This window comes from Balaenoptera acutorostrata, chromosome 3, assembly GCF_949987535.1.
Source record: "Balaenoptera acutorostrata chromosome 3, mBalAcu1.1, whole genome shotgun sequence".
Lineage (NCBI taxonomy): Eukaryota > Metazoa > Chordata > Mammalia > Artiodactyla > Balaenopteridae > Balaenoptera > Balaenoptera acutorostrata.
In genome coordinates, this window is record NC_080066.1 from 112,903,527 (window position 1) to 112,920,767 (window position 17,241).

Below are 17,241 nucleotides of genomic sequence, written 5' to 3' on the forward strand. Positions count from 1 at the left end.
TCTTCTAAATAATGATATTTCTTATTAAGTAGAGCAGAGACATCAAATTCTCATCTGATTTTTTTTTCAACAGAAGCAACCACTATGTCATACCTTACTGAACAGTTTCTTTTTTATTGTGCTCTGGTATAAGCCTTAGAAACCAATATAAAGGCACTGTTTTATTTAGATAAATTTTTTTTAGTGTATTCACATAATCATAATATAGTTGTCTTACTTTTAGTTTGTTGTATGCATTTCTAAATTATTTGAATTAGGGGTCAGCAACCTTGTCAGACTATTTATTGTTAAATGTATTTGAATCCAATTGTAGGCTAATGATTCTCAATGAGAATTTGGTAATGTCTAGAGACATGTCAGTCGCCACAACTGGTTAGTTGCTACTGGAATCTAGTGAGGTGCATTATGGGATGCTGCTACACATCCTACACTGCACAGGACAACTCCCCATAATAAGAAATTATCCAGCCACAAATGTCAGTAGTGCTGAGTTAAGAAACCCTGCCGTAGGCTATCCTCCCTGCCCTCCACCTAGCTCTGGAATAATAAACGATAGTAGGTGGTGGTAAGGGTGTCACTCCTACCTTTTTATCGCCAAGTCTTATAATTAATGCAGTTGGGAGTTCACTGTCTTACACCCAGTAGGGTGTAATGAGTTACTGAAATTGTCAGAGGTCTTTCAGGAGAAAATACATATAGTAAATAAAATCAGATAGCAATGCCTATTGAAAATTGACGTGTACTCTTGATACAGTAGTGCCTCTAAAGCGAAATCTCTATGCCTTTTGGAGACACATGGTAACCAGATGACTTTGTGCCTCAATTTGCTTTAAATGTAGTTTATTTCATATCTAAATGATAGTGATGGAGTTAAACAATATATGACGTGTCTGGTAAGTGAGTAATTATATAATTAGTTACTGTTATAGTATAATGTTTTAGTTTCATATCTTATAATGGGATAGGGTTTTGTGAGCCTCTTCTCTTGAGTCTGCTTTTTTGAATTTGTGTTTTCAGGAAAAAATTGGAATTTGTAATTTATGAAACTATTGAACATTTGTATAAATTCGTAAGATCCTACTCTCTGTAATTGTTTTCCCTGAACCTGACAAAGGGTTTTCTTTTTTTCCTTTTATTCAAAAATGTAAAATATAAATCTGAGCAAAAGGAACTTATTCTTACTTTGATAATGATAAAAATTATTCTGTAGAAGTATTTGTATAGATTTTTTCCTTTAAGAAAGTTCCCTAAGTAAGACTTATAATCTAGCATTATACACAGGCTCTAGGTAGTACAACACATTGCTTTACTTGATTGTACTAGAAAATTTTTTAGAAACCAAAGTATTATGGAATGTCAATATTAGTATACTTATTGTTCATATGAAAATGACATATACTGAAAGTAGTAGAAGAATGTAGATTTATACACAGGTATTAAGAGTTACATAATTTTTTTTAATATATTTACAGCTTCCAAAGGCCTTTATTAGTCCTTGTTGACAGAAACATAGATTTGGCAACTCCTTTACACCATACTTGGACATATCAAGCCTTGGTGCATGACGTACTGGTAAGAGGCTAAATATTACCACTTTTTGCTAAAATGTAGTAACATTCAATGGTCTTAATTTAAAATTAACATCATGGCTACAGAAATACAGATGAGAAGGATGGAGCTGACAAATAGAAACAAAAAAGGTGATGGAATTTGGTATCACTAGATGTGGATGCTGGAGAATAGTGAAGCCTTGAGGTTTAAAGTTCCAAATTTATGGTCTTTAAATTACAGGATAAATCAGTGGTATTGTTGGAATGATGGGGAACGAAAGAATGGAGGAAAATGAGTGGCAGGGGTTTTTTTAAATTTTTCATACTGAGTAAGTACATAAATTTGTTCTCCTTGGGAGAAAAGATGTAATTTCTCCTTTTTTTCCTGGGAATCTGTTAAGCCTCATTTTATGGTAAAAATAAATAGTATTTTTTATATTACATCATACGTTTTTTGAAGTAATTCCACATAGGTAATTTCATGCTTAAAACTAAAATCTGTTTTATCCATGCATATATTGATCTACTAAACATTGTAAATAGCATGTGATATACACAGATAAATAAAAACAGCCCCAATCTTCAAAGATAATGGAAAGAAAAGATGTATACAAATAATTTCTGTATAAGACACTATGTAAAAGGGCCAGAATGGTCCCCATTTGTAAGATAGAAAAATTGAGACACAGAAGTTAAAGGATATGAACCTAAATTACTGGCTTTGCCAAGACCAGCACTCTAATTTACTAAATCCTAGCCCAAGCCTCTAGGGATTATAGTATATAATAGCATCATTATTGCAAAGATTGCCTGAAATGTCATACAGAAAGGAAATGAAAGACATGCAATAGATGGTTTTGGTTTAATGGTTTATTTCTTTAAAACACAGACTCTAACTGTAAAGTATTTCTTTTAATAAATCAGATTTTAGGATTACTGATGGAAATTGGCAGTTCTGCACACTTCTCTATCCTAGAGTCCTCTGCGATTCTGGACTCAAGGATAAGTGTCAATGATAGTAGTCAACTCTGATTCAGTAGAGAGAGTGAGAAGAATCAAAGGGACACTGGATCCAACCCTGAGTAACAGAACATGGAAAGTAGTTTTCATAGGTCAATAAGAGGCTGAAGGACCACTATTGGAGTGCCTACTCTTTTTTTTTTTAATTAATTAATTAATTTATTTATTTTTGGCTGTGTTGGGTCTTCGTTTCTGTGCGAGGGCTTTCTCTAGTTGTGGCAAGCGGGGGCCACTCTTCATTGCCGTGCACAGGCCTCTCACTATCGTGGGCTCTCTTGTTGGGAGCACAGGCTCCAGACGCACAGGCTCAGTAGTTGTGGCTCATGGGCCTAGTCGCTCCGCGGCATGTGCGATCCTCCCAGACCAGGGCTCGAACCTGTGTCCCCTGCATTGGCAGGCAGACTCTCAACCACTGCGCCACCAGGGAAGCCCTGGAGTGCCTACCCTTTGACAGAACATTCTAGACCCTGGTTTTAGCAATAAATAAAGCAAATGAAAATATTCCTTTCTTCCTGTATCTTACATTCTAGTAGGAGGGACAGGCAATGAATAAAATAAAATACGTAATATTTCCTAAGGTGAAAAATACTCTCGAGAAAAGTAAAGTTAAGTAATGATGAACAGGATTGCAGTTATTTGTTTTCTTTTTAACATCTTTATTAGAGTATAATTGCTTTACAATGGTGCGTTAGTTTCTGCTTTATAACAAAGTGAATCAGTTATACATATACATATGTTCCCATATCTCTTCCCTCTTGCGTCTCCCTCCCTCCCACCCTCCCTATCCCACCCCTCTAGGTGGTCACAAAGCACTGAGCTGATCTCACTGTGCTATGCGGCTGCTTCCCACTAGCTATCTATTTTACGTTTGATAGTGTATATGTCCATGCCACTCTCTCACTTTGTCCCAGCTTACCCTTCCCCCTCCACATATCCTCAAGTCCATTCTCTAGTAGGTCTGTGTCTTTATTCCCGTCTTGCCCCTAGGTTCTTCATGACATTTTTTTTCTTTTTTTTTTTTCTTTTCCTTTAGATTCCATATATATGTGTTAGCATATGGTATTTATTTTTCTCTTTCTGACTTACTTCACTCTGTATGACAGACTCTGGGTCCATCCACCTCACTACAAATACCTCAATTTCGTTTCTTTTTATGGCTGAGTAATATTCCATTGTATATATGTGCCACATCTTCTTTATCCATTCATCTGTTGATGGACACTCAGGTTGCTTCCATGTCCTGGCTATTGTAAATAGAGCTGCAATGAACATTTTGGTACATGACTCTTTCTGAATTATGGTGTTCTCAGGGTATATGCCCAGTAGTGGGATTACTGGGTCATATGGTAGTTCTATTTTTAGTTTTTTAAGGAACCTCCATACTGTTCTCCATAGTGGCTGTATCAATTTACATTCCCACCAACAGTGCAAGAGTGTTCCCTTTTCTCCACACCCTCTCCAGCATTTATTGTTTCTAGATTTCTTGATGATGGCCATTCTGACTGGTGTGAGATGATATCTCATTGTAGTTTTGATTTGCATTTCTCTAATGATTAATGATGTTGAGCATTTTTTCATGTGTTTGTTGGCAATCTGTATATCTTCTTTGGAGAAATGTCTATTTAGATCTTCTGCCCATTTTAGGATTGGGTTATTTGTTTTTTTCATATTGAGCTGCATGAGCTACTTTTAAATTTTGGAGATTAATCCTTTGTCAGTTGCTTCATTTGCAAATATTTTCTCCCATTCTGAGGGTTGTCATTTGGTCTTGTTTATGGTTTCCTTTGCTGTGCAAAAGCTTTGAAGGTTCATTAGGTCCCATTTGATTATTTTTGTTTTTATTTCCATTTCTTTAGGAGGTGGGTCAAAAAGGATCTTGCTGTGATTTATGTCATACAGTGTTCTGCCTATGTTTTCCTCTAAGAGTTTGATGATGCCTGGCCTTACATTTAGGTCTTTAATCCATTTTGAGTTTATTTTTGTGTATGGTGTTAGGGAGTGTTCTAATTTCATACTTTTACATGTACCTGTCCAGTTTTCCCAGCACCACTTATTGAAGAGGCTGTCTTTCCTCCACTGTATATTCTTACCCCCTTTATCAAAGATAAGGTGACCATATGTGCGTGGGTTTATCTCTGGGCTTTCTATCCTGTTCCATTGATCTATATTTCTGTTTTTGTGCCAGTACCATACTGTCTTGATTACTGTAGCTTTGTAGTATAGTCTGAAGTCAGGGAGCCTGATTCCTCCAGCTCCATTTTTCTTTCTCAAGGTTGCTTTGGCTATTCAGGGTCTTTTGTGTTTCCATACAAATTGTGAAATTTTTTGTTCTAGTTCTGTGAAAAATGTCATTGGTAGTTTGATAGGGATTGCATTGAATCTGTAGATTGCTTTGGGGAGTAGAGTCATTTTCACAATGTTGATTCTTCCAATCCAAGAACATGGTATATTTCTCCATCTATTTGTATCATCTTTAATTTCTTTCATCAGTGTCTTATAATTTTCTGCATACAGGTCTTTTGTCTCCTTAGGTAGGTTTATTCCTAAATATTTTATTCTTTTTGTTGCAGTGGTAAATGGGAGTGTTTTCTTAATTTCACTTTCAGACTTTTCATCATTACTGTGTAGGAATGCAAGAGATTTCTGTGCATTAATTTTGTATCCTGCTACTTTACCAAATTCATTGATTAGCTCTAGTAGTTTTCTGGTAGCATCTTTAGGATTCTCTATGTATAGTATCATGTCATCTGCAAACAGTGACAGCTTTACTTCTTCTTTTCTAATTTGGATTCCTTTTATTTCTTTTTCTTCTCTGATTGCTGTGGCTAAAACTTCCAAAACTATGTTGAATAATAGTGTTGAGAGTGGGCAGCCTTGTCTTGTTCCTGATCTTAGTGGAAATGGTTTCAGCTTTTCACCATTGAGGACGATGTTGGCTGTGTGTGTGTCATATATGGCCCTTATTATGTTGAGGGAAGTTCCCTCTATGCCTGCTTTCTGGAGGGTTTTTATCATAAATTGGTGCTGAATTTTGTCGAAAGCTTCCTCTGCATTGATAGAGATGATCATATGGTTTTTCTCCTTCAATTTGTTAATATGGTGTATCACATTGATTGATTTGCGTATATTGAAGAATCCTTGCATTCCTGGAATAAACCCCACTTGATCATGGTGTATGATCCTTGTAATGTGCTGTTGGATTCTGTTTGCTAGTATTTTGTTGAGGATTTTTGCATCTATGTTCATCAGTGATATTGGCCTGTAGTTTTCTTTCTTTGTGACATCTTTGTCTGGTTTTGGTATCAGGGTGATGGTGGCCTCGTAGAATGAGTTTGGGAGTGTTCCTCCCTCTGCTGTATTTTGGAAGAGTTTGAGAAGGATAGGTGTTAGCTCTTCTCTAAATGTTTGATAGAATTCGCCTGTGAAGCCATCTGGTCCTGGGCTTTTGTTTGTTGGAAGATTGCTCATCACAGTTTCAATTTCAGTGCTTGTGATTGGTCTGTTCATATTTTCTCTTTCTTCCTGGTTCAGTCTCGGCAGGTTGTGCATTTCTAAGAAATTGTCCATTTCTTCCAGGTTGTCCATATTATTGGCATAGAGTTGCTTGTAGTAATCTCTCATAATCCTTTGTATTTCTGCAGTGTCAGTTGTTACTTCTCCTTTTTCATTTCTAATTCTATTGATTTGAGTCTTCTCCCTTTTTTTCTTGATGAGTCTGGCTAATGGTTTATCAATTTTGTTTATCTTCTCAAAGAACCAGCTTTTAATTTTATTGATCTTTGCTATCGTTTCCTTCATTTCTTTTTCATTTATTTCTGATCTGATCTTTATGATTTCTTTCCTTCTGCTAACTTTGGGGGTTTTTTGTTCTTCTTTCTCTAATTGCTTTAGGTGCAAGGTTAGGTTGTTTATTTGAGATGTTTCCTGTTTCTTAAGGTAGGATTGTATTGCTATAAACTTCCCTCTTAGAACTGCTTTTGCTGCATCCCATAGGTTTTGGGTCGTTGTGTCTCCATTGTCATTTGTTTCTAGGTATTTTTTGATTTCCTCTTTGATTTCTTCAGTGATCACTTGGTTATTAAGTAGTGTATTGTTTAGCCTCCATGTGTTTGTATTTTTTACAGATCTTTTCCTGTAATTGATATCTAGTCTCATAGCGTTGTGGTCGGAAAAGGTACTTGATATGATTTCAGTTTTCTTAAATTTACCAAGGCTTGATTTGTGACCCATGATATGATCTATGCTGGAGAATATTCCATGAGCACTTGAGAATCATGTGTATTCTGTTGTTTTTGGGTGGAATGTCCTATAAATATCAATTAAGTCCATCTTGTTTAATGTATCATTTAAAGCTTGTGTTTCCTTATTTATTTTCATTTTGGATGATCTGTCCATTGGTGAAAGTGGGGTGTTAAAGTCCCCTACTATGATTGTGTTACTGTCGATTTCCCCTTTTATGGCTGTTAGCATTTGCCGTATGTATTGAGGTGCTCCTATGGTGGGTGCATAAATATTTACAATTGTTATATTTTCTTCTTGGATCGATCCCTTGATCATTATGTAGTGTCCTTCTTTGTCTCTTGTCATAGTCTTTATTTTAAAGTCTATTTTGTCTGATATGAGAATTGCTCCTCCAGCTTTCTTTTGATTTCCATTTGCATGGAATATCTTTTTCCATCCCCTCCCTTTCAGTCTGTATGTGTCCCTAGGTCTGAAGTGGGTCTCTTGTAGACAGCATATATACGGGTCTTGTTTTTGTATCCATTCAGCGAGTCTGTGTCTTCTGATGGGAGCATTTAATCCATTTACATTTAAGGTAATTATCTATATGTATGTTCCTATTCCCATTTTCGTAATTGTTTTGGGTTTGTTATTGTTGGTCTTTTCCTTCTCTTGTGTTTCCTGCCTAGAGAAGTTCCTTTAGCATTTCTTGTAAAGCTGGTTTGGTGGTGCTGAACTCTCTCAGCTTTTGTTTGTCTGTACAGGTTTTAATTTCTCCATCGAATCTGAATGAGATCCTTGCTGGGTAGAGTAATCTTGGTTGTAGGTTTTTCTCCTTCATCACTTTAAATGTGTTCTGCCACTCCCTTCTGGCTTGCAGAGTTTCTGCTGAAAGATCAGCTCTTACCCTTATGGGGATTCCCTTGCATGTTATTTGCTGTTTTCCCCTTGCTGCTTTCAATAATTTTTCTTCGTATTTAATTTTTGATAGTTTGATTAGTATGTGTCTTGGCGTGTTTCTCCTTGGATTTATCCTGTATGGGACTCTCTGTGCTTCCTGGACTTGATTAACTATTTCCTTTCCCATATTAGGGAAATTTTCACCTATAATCTCTTCAAATATTTTCTCAGTGCCTTTCTTTTTCTCTTCTTCTTCTGGGACCCCTATAATTCGAATGTTGGTGCGTTTAATGTTGTCCCAGAGGTCTCTGAGACTGTCCTCAGTTCTTTTCATTCTTTTTTCTTTATTCTGCTCTGCAGTAGTTATTTCCACTATTTTATCTTCCAGGTCACTTATCCATTCTTCTGCCTCAGTTATTCTGCTATTGATCCCGTCTAGAGTATTTTTAATTTCATTTATTGTGTTGTTCATCATTGTTTGTTTGCTGTTTAGTTCTTCTAGGTCCTTGTTAAACGTTTCTTCTATTTTGTCTATTCTATTTCCAAGATTTTGGATCATCTTTACTATCATTATTCTGAATTCTTTTTCAGGTAGACTGCCTATTTCCTCTTCATTTATTAGGTCTGGTGGGGTTTTACCTTGCTCCTTCATTTACGGTGTGTTTTTCTGTCTTCTCATTTTGCTTAACTTACTTTGTTTGGGGTCTCCTTTTCGCAGGCTGCAGGTTCGTAGTTCCTGTTGTTTTTGGTGTCTGTCCCCAGTGGCTAAGGTTGGTTCAGTGGGTTGTGTAGGCTTCCTGGTGGAGGAGACTAGTGCCTGTGTTCTGGTGGATGAGGCTGGATCTTGTCTTTCTGGTGGGCAGGTCCACGTCTGGTGGTGTGTTTTGGGGTGTCTGTGGCCTTATTATGATTTTAGGCAGCCTCTCTGCTAGTGGATGGGGCTGTGTTCCTATCTTGCTAGTTGTTTGGCATAGGGTGTCCAGCACTGTAGTTTGCTGGTCGTTGAGTGAAGCTGGGTCTTGGCGTTGAGATGGAGATCTCTGGGAGATTTTTGCTGTTTCATATTATGTGGAGCTGGGAGGTCTCGTGTGGACCAGTGTCCTGAAGTTGGCTCTCCCACCTCAGAGGCACAGCACTGACTCCTGACTGGAGCACCAAGAGCTTTTCATCAACACGGCTCAGAATAAAAGGGAGAAAAAATAGAAAGAAAGAGAGAAAGAGGATAAAATAAAATAAAATAAAATAAAGTTATTAAAATAAAGAATAAAAAATAATTATTACGAAAAAAAATTTTTTTTAATTAAAAAAATTTTAAAAAGACAAAAAAATGGACAGACAGAACCCTAGGACAAATGGTGAAAGCAAAACTATACAGACGAAGTCACACACAGAAGCATACACATACACACTCACAAAAAGAGAAAAAGGGGATAAAATAATATATCTTTGCTCCCAAAGTCCACCTCCTCAATTTGGGATGATTCGTTGTCTATTCAGGTATTCCACAGATGCAGGGTACATCTCGTTGATTGTGGAGATTTAATCCTCTGCTCCTGAGGCTGCTGGGAGAGATTTCCCTTTCTCTTCTTTGTTCGCACAGCTCCTGGGGTTCAGCTTTGGATTTGGCCCCACCTCTGCATGTAGGTCGCCTGAGGGCGTCTGTTCTATGCTCAGACAGGACGGGGTTAAAGGAGCAGCTGATTCAGGGGCTCTGGCTCACTCAGGCCAGGGGGTGGGAGGGGTATGGATGCGGGGCGAGCCTGCGGCGGCAGAGGCTGGCAGGACGTTGCACCAGCCTGAGGTGCGCCGTGTGTTCTCCTGGGGAAGTTGTCCCTGGATCACGGGACCCTGGCAGTGGCGGGCTGCACAGGCTCCTGAGAGGGGTGGTGTGGATAGTGACCTGTGCTTGCACACAGGCTTCTTGGTGGCAGCAGCAGCAGCCTTACCGTCTCATGCCCGTCTCTGGGGTCTGTGCTGATAGCCGCGGCTCACGCCCTTCTCTGAAGCTCGTTTAGGCGGCGCTCTGAATCCCCTCTCCTCGCGCACCAGGAAACAAAGAGGTAAGGAAAAGTCTCTTCCCTCTTCGGCCATTCCAGACCTTTTCCTGGACTCCCTCCCGGCTAGCCGTGGCGCACCAGCCCCCTTCAGGCTGTGTTCACGCAGCCAACCCCAGTCCTCTCCCTGGGATCTGACCTCTGAAGCCGGAGCCTCAGCTCCCAGCCCCGCCTCACCCCGGCGGGTGAGCAGACAAGCCTCTCGGGCTGGTGAGTGCTGGTCGGCACCGATTCTCTGTGCGGAAACCTCTCCGCTTTGCCCTCTGCACCCCTGTTGCTGCGCTCTCCTCCGTGGCTCCAAAGCTTCCCCCCTCTGCCACCCGCAGTCTCTGCCTGCGAAGGGCCTTCCTAGTGTGTGGAAACCTTTCCTCCCCAACAGCTCCCTCCCTCTGGTGCAGGTCCCGTCCCTATTCTTTGTCTCTGTTTTTTCTTTTTTCTTTTGCCCTACCCAGGTACATGGGGAGTTACTTGCCTTTTGGGAGGTCTGAGGTCTTCCGCCAGCGTTCAGTAGGTGTTTTATAGGAGCAGTTCCACTTGTAGATGTATTTCTGATGTATCTGTGGGTAGGAAGGTGATCTCCGCGTCTTACTCTTCTGCCATCTTGAAGCTGCCCCCAGGATTGCAGTTTTAAAATTGGGAAGACCTCGCTGAAAAAGAGACATTTGAGGAAAGATCTAATGGAGAGAAGGTAGTGAATTATGTAGCTGTTTGGGAGAATAGCATTCCAGGCAGAAGGATGCCTGATATGTTTAAAAGATGGCAAGGCAGCCAAAGTGGCCAGAGCAAGTAAGGCAGGGAAAAGTAGCAAGAGATGAAGTTAAATAGAACACGGGATGCAATGTAGCATAGGACATTAAAGGCCACTGTAAGAATATTGATTTTTAATTTGAGGGAAGCAGAGAGCCTCACATAGTTTTGAGTAAAGGAATGACATCTGATACACATTTTAAGAGTATCATCCTAGCTACTATATTGAAAAAGACTCTTTGGGGGCATAGGAAGAGTCAAGGAGACCAGTTAGGAGTTGCAGTTATCTTAGCAAGAGATGATGGTGTTTTACACCAAGATGGAAATGGTGAGGGTTGTGATAATCTATTGAATGTAGAGTATAGGATTGACCGATGAATTGGATGTGAGATGTAAGAGAGAGTAGCCAAAGATGACTCCAAAGTTTTGGCCTTTGCAAATGGACAGATGTTCTTTATTGAGATGGGAAAGACGTGGGAGAAGCAGTTTTCGGGGGAAGATCAGAGGTTGAGTTTTGGACATGTTAAATGTGAGATGCCCATTAAGATATTCAAGTGTAGATATCATTAGATAGTTAGATATATGAGCCTGGAGTTAAGGAGAAACATCTAGTCTAGAGAAATAAATTTAGAAGTAGTTCATATATAGATGGCATTTAAAGCCAAGAGGTAAGATGAGATCACCAAGGGAGTGAGTATAGATAGAAGAGAGAAGAGGTCTGAGAACTGATCTCTGAGGCATTTCAGCATTTAGATATTGGCGTGGTGAGTAGGAATGAGCAATATAATATAGGAAGTAGCAGCCAGTGAGGTATGAGAACTAGGTCTGTGTTGTTTTGCAAGCCAGTGAATTAAATGTTTCAAACAGGAGACAGAAATTAACTTGTACAAATGCTGAGGACTAAGAAGTCACCATTGCATGTGGCAGTGTCAGGGTTATTAGTGAATTTGGTAAGAGTGGCTTCTGATCACTCTGATACCAAAACCAGACAAAGATGTCACAAAGAAAGAAAACTACAGGCCAATATCACTGATGAACATAGATGCAAAAATCCTCAACAAAATACTAGCAAACAGAATCCAACAGCACATTACAAGGATCATACACCATGATCAAGTAGGGTTTATTCCAGGAATGCAAGGATTCTTCAATATACGCAAATCAATCAATGTGATACACCATATTAACAAATTGAAGGAGAAAAACCATATGATCATCTCTATCGATTCAGAGAAAGCTTTTGACAAAATTCAACACCTATTTATGGTAAAAAACCCTCCAGAAAGTTGGCATAGAGGGAACTTTCCTCAACATAATAAAGGCCATATATGACAAACCCACAGCCAACATCGTCCTCAATGGTGAAAAGCTGAAACCATTTCCACTAAGATCAGGAACAAGACAAGGTTGCCCACTCTCACCACTATTATTCAACATAGTTTTGGAAGTTTTAGCCACAGCAATCAGAGAAGAAAAAGAAATAAAAGGAATCCAAATTGGAAAAGAAGAAGTAAAGCTGTCACTGTTTGCAGATGACATGATACTATACATAGAGAATCCTAAAGATGCTACCAGAAAACTGCTAGAGCTAATCAATGAATTTGGTAAAGTAGCAGGATACAAAATTAATGCACAGAAATCTCTTGCATTCCTACACAGTAATGATGAAAAATTGGAAAGTGAAATTAAGAAAACACTCCCATTAACATAGCAACAAAAAGAATAAAATATTTAGGAATAAACCTACCTAAGGAGACAAAAGACCTGTATGCAGAAAATTATAAGACACTGATGAAAGAAATTAAAGATGATACAAATAGATGGAGAGATACATGTTCTTGGATTGGAAGAATCAACATTGTGAAAATGACTCTACTCCCCAGTGAAATCTACAGATTCAATGCAATCCCTATCAAACTACCAATGACATTTTTCACAGAACTAGAACAAAAAATTTCACAGTTTGTATGGAAACACAAAAGACCCTGAATAGCCAAAGCAACCTTGAGAAAGAAAAATGGAGCTGGAGGAATCAGGCTCCCTGACTTCAGACTATACTACAAAGCTACAGTGATCAAGACAGTATGGTACTGGCACAAAAACAGAAATACAGATCAATGGAACAGGATAGAAAGCCCAGAGATAAACCCACGCACATATGGTCACCTTATCTTTGACAAAGGAGGCAAGAATATACAGTGGCGAAAAGACAGCCTCTTCAATAAGTGGTGCTGGGAAAACTGGACAGGTACATGTAAAAGTATGAAATTAGAACACTCCCTAACACCATACACAAAAATAAACTCAAAATGGATTAAAGACCTAAATGTAAGGCCAGGCATCATCAAACTCTTAGAGGAAAACATAGGCAGAACACTGTATGACATAAATCACAGCAAGATCCTTTTTGACCCACCTCCTAAAGAAATGGAAATAAAAACAAAAATAAACAAATGAGACCTAATGAAACTTAAAAGCTTTTGCACAGCAAAGGAAACCATAAACAAGATAAAAAGACAGCCCTCAGAATGGGAGAAAATATTTGCAAATGAAGCAACTGACAAAGGATTAATCTCCAAAACATACAAGCAACTCATGCAGCTCAATATCAAAAAAACAAACAACCCAATCCAAAAATGGGCAGAAGACCTAAATAGAGATTTCTCCAAAGAAGATATACAGATTGTCAGCAAACACATGAAAGAATGCCCAACATCATTAATCATTAGAGAAATGCAAATCAAAACTACAATGAGATATCATCTCACACCGGTCAGAATGGCCATCATCAAAAAATCTACAAACAATAAATGCTGGAGAGGGTATGGAGAAAAGGGAACCCTCTTGCACTGTTGCTGGGAATGTAAATTGGTACAGCCACTATGGAGAACAGTGTGGAGGTTCCTTAAAAAACTAAAAATAGAACTACCATATGACCCAGTAATCCCACTACTGGGCATATACCCTGAGAAAACCATAATTCAGAAAGAGTCATGTACCAAAATGTTCATTGCAGCTCTATTTACAATAGCCAAGACATGGAAGCAACCTGAGTGTCCATCAACAGATGAATGGATAAAGAAGATGTGGCACATATATACAATGGAATATTACTCAGCCATAAAAAGGAACGAAACGGAGTTATTTGTAGTGAGGTGGATGGACCTAGAGACTGTCATACAGAGTGAAATAAGTCAGAAAGAGAAAAACAAATACCGTGTACTAGCACGTATATATGGAATCTTAAAAAAAAAAAAAAAAAAGATTGTCAGAAGAACCTAGGGGCAAGACGGGAATAAAGATGCAGACCTACTAGAGAATGGACTTGAGGATACGGGGAAGGGGAAGGGGAAGCTGGGACAAAGTGAGAGAGTGGCATCGACATATATACACTACCAAACGTAAAATAGATAGCTAGTGGGGAGCAGCCGCATAGCACAGGGAGATCAGCTCAGTGCTTTGTGACCACCTAGAGGGGTCGGATAAGGAGAGTGGGAGGGAGGGAGATGCACGAGGGAAGAGATATGGGAACATATGTATATGTATAACTGATTCACTTTGTTATAAAGCAGAAACTGACACACCATTGTAAAGCAATTATACTCTAATAAAGATGTTAAAAAAAAAAAGAGTGGCTTCTGTAGTGTAGGGGTTAAACACTAAAGTGGGTATAAGAGAGATTGGAAGAAGAGGCATAGGTGAGAGAATATAGACAAACCTTGAAAGAGTTTTGCTGTATAGGAGAGCTGAGAAAAGGGGTGACTGCTGGAAGGGGACGTGAAGTCAAAAAAAAGATTTTTAAATGAGAGAAAGTACAGCATGTTTGTGTATTCCCTGTTGGGGAATGATCGAAAGAGAAGAGTTGGTTGTGGAGATAAGAGTGTCCTACAGGTCTGTATGAGGCATTAGTGACCAGGATGACTACAGACCAGGATTTCTCAACCTTGGCATTATTGACATTTTGGGCCTGATAATTCTTTGCTGTAGGGGGCTGTCCTGTGTATTGTAGGATGTTTAGCAGCATCCCTGACCTCTACCCTCTAGATACCAGTAGCAATCCTTAGTTCTGGACAACCAAAATGTCTTCATTGTCAAATATTCCCATGGGTGGAGAGGGGCAAAATTGTCTCTGATGAAGAATTACGGTTATAGGCTGATGATGGGAGTTTAAAAGCTGGAGTTGTTTTAGGGAAGAGGACAAGTGAAGAGTCTGGGAGTAACAAGGAAGACACCTAGCCCAATCCTGGGTCCAGTGGTTTGAGATGTGTGACAAGTAAAAAAAAAAAAAAAAAAAGGTTGTGGTCTGAGAAGGCTACAGGGGATAGCCAGTTAGTGTTCAACTAGAGCAAGAACGTGTTCAGTGGAAGTTGAGAGTAGATGTTCAGAATAGGAGATTTTGCTGATGACTGAGTATGAGTTCCAGAGGGTAGACAGAATGGTTTCAGGAATCCAGTAAGAATGAGAGATGGAATCTGAAAAGGGGTGGCATGATGAGATAGTTTTGGTAGTCTCAAATTAGATTTGGTTGGTGGGGCCCTGCCTGTTGGGTGGGAGCAAGGATCTTAGAGCATACAGATCAGGGGTCACCTCTTCATTCCTGCCAGTGGTGTGTGGAGGCCATATAGCGCATCAAGATACCGGGATCCTTTCTAATTCCTAAACTTCAAGAGTTCCTGGAGGAAATTAAAGTACATGATGCTTTGAGTGCAGGCGATAAGATGTGTGTACAGGTAATTGTAATGTAAAGGAATATGCTGAGTCCCCATTGTCAGAAGAGAAATTACGAAACATAAGTTATGGCAGACATTCCCCAAAACTAGACAAGGCTAATACTGATTTTGAGGGTTTTACTATTGCAGAGTGAAATGAGAATAATAAGGAATATGAAATGAGTTTTTACAACTGACCTTGTATCCTTGTAAGATATACTAATTTTTTATTTTCTACTATTTGAAGTTAAAATATTATTTTAAAAATACAAGACGGTAAAAGTATATGGTAGGGGTTCGGGGGGCTTTGTTCTAATCTTCTTCACTTCACAGAATAAAAAGTTGGAAACCATGTGTTTCCAAGGAATTCAATTCAACAAATATTTATTAAGTTCCTCCTCTGTACCAGATACTGCTGGTCACTGGGCTACAAGGTAAACAAAGAAGACATGATCCCTGCTTGTGTGGAGGTTACAGTAGTGGATTCCTATGGACATTTGGGTTATTGTTGTTTTTATTTTTTGTTATAAATAATAGAGCAATGCACATCTCTAGTTAACTTTCTTTCTTAGGCGAGGTTCTCAGATTCCATATTACCCTTTAAGCCGTCTTTTCTCAGTAACATTATTATTAGAATATTTAGGTCTTGTGAAAATAGTCTCTGAGAAAATTGGATATAACAACCTATACAACTTACATTGAGTTAATCCTGTTCATTAATTTTAATAGACTTTCTAGATGTGAAAAAACTACAACTGAGATATCATAACCAATTGTAAGCAAGCCATTTTTTGTTGATTGTTAAAACTGCAGCTTTTGAGGTTTCTTCCGAGCTTTCAAAATTCTTAATAGTTATACCCTCCACCTCCACAAGATGGAGTAAAAGTTGTAGATGGGAGTTTCAAGTTTAACTTGAAATTGGAGCTTTCTTTTTATATTAAATATCTTTGCCTGAAAATCCAGAACATTGATAATATTTCTATATCAGGCCCTGGAAACTGCTGTGAAAATTCACACGGCCTCTCTGTGTGTCAGAAAGGTGATTGTTGTCCTTTAACATGGGAGATACACTCTTCTGATGAAAAACTTTGCAGTGTCCCTTTCCTTTTCTCAGGATATAAGAAGCAAAATTAGTAATTAGAAAGTCATGATTCCTTTTTGTTGTGTCTTGGTTGCAGGGGCTGTGGATCTGATTGTTCAACTGCAATGAGTAGTTTTAGGCAAAGGGTGGACATTATTTCATTGCCGTGTCTTGTCCTTTAGTTGGCCTTTGTTTTTTTGAATCTTAGGTGCCCTTGTTTGTGCCTTTGGCCCTCTGCTACTGACCCTCATTATTTAAAATATTAAATCAGAATTTGTACTAATTACATAAGGACTTTAGTAAAGTTTATTTTGTTCTTGCCACTCAAGAAGAGAAAAGGAAGTCATTTCCAAGTTAATATATACTTTTAAAACGTTATTAGAAAAACATTTTAGAAGCACTCGTTTTCTTAAAGATATATGACATTCTGCATTTGGTTGATTGTATCTTTGTGGGGTACAATTTGACATTATTTCTCTTTTTTCCAGTATTTCCTGTAAACTGATAGATTTAGAGACTTAATTAGATTTGGCGCAATTCCTTGCCAAAATAAAAGTTACTTTTACTTTGCTTGGCTTTTTTTCTCATGTGAATATAAATCTTAGCTCTGCATAAATAGGTGTTAACATATATTACCCAAATGTAACTTTGTTAATATTAGCTCTGTCTGCCTCTCCTGGTCTGCTTTAACTCATGAAAGGAAAACAAGACCACTGAAGACTTACCCATTTTCCCAGTGGGATTTACTTATATCTGGTGATTTGGCACACCCTTGTCCAGTTTTCTAAGTCAGGAAAGTGTGAATATCAGTGGGAATAGATTAGACTTTACCATGTGAAAACTAATTCTGTTGTCTTCTATACCCATGTCTTCAGTTCCTTTAACATGATTGAGTACAGCACAGAATGTTCTGATTTCCCAATTTTCAAGACTGAAATTACTTTTCCTTATTTGCCTGG

At 38.6% G+C, this 17,241-nt stretch overlaps 1 protein-coding gene across 1 annotated transcript in view; it reads left to right on the top strand.

Annotated features, from left to right (window-relative positions):
• The window catches only part of SCFD1 (sec1 family domain containing 1), a 136,825-nt gene that overhangs the window by 41,046 nt on the left and 78,538 nt on the right, over positions 1-17,241 (top strand). The window contains exon 10 of the mRNA XM_007180675.3: positions 1,473-1,572. Coding sequence (XP_007180737.1) covers positions 1,473-1,572 — 100 coding nt within the window. The remainder of the gene's footprint in view (positions 1-1,472; positions 1,573-17,241) is intronic.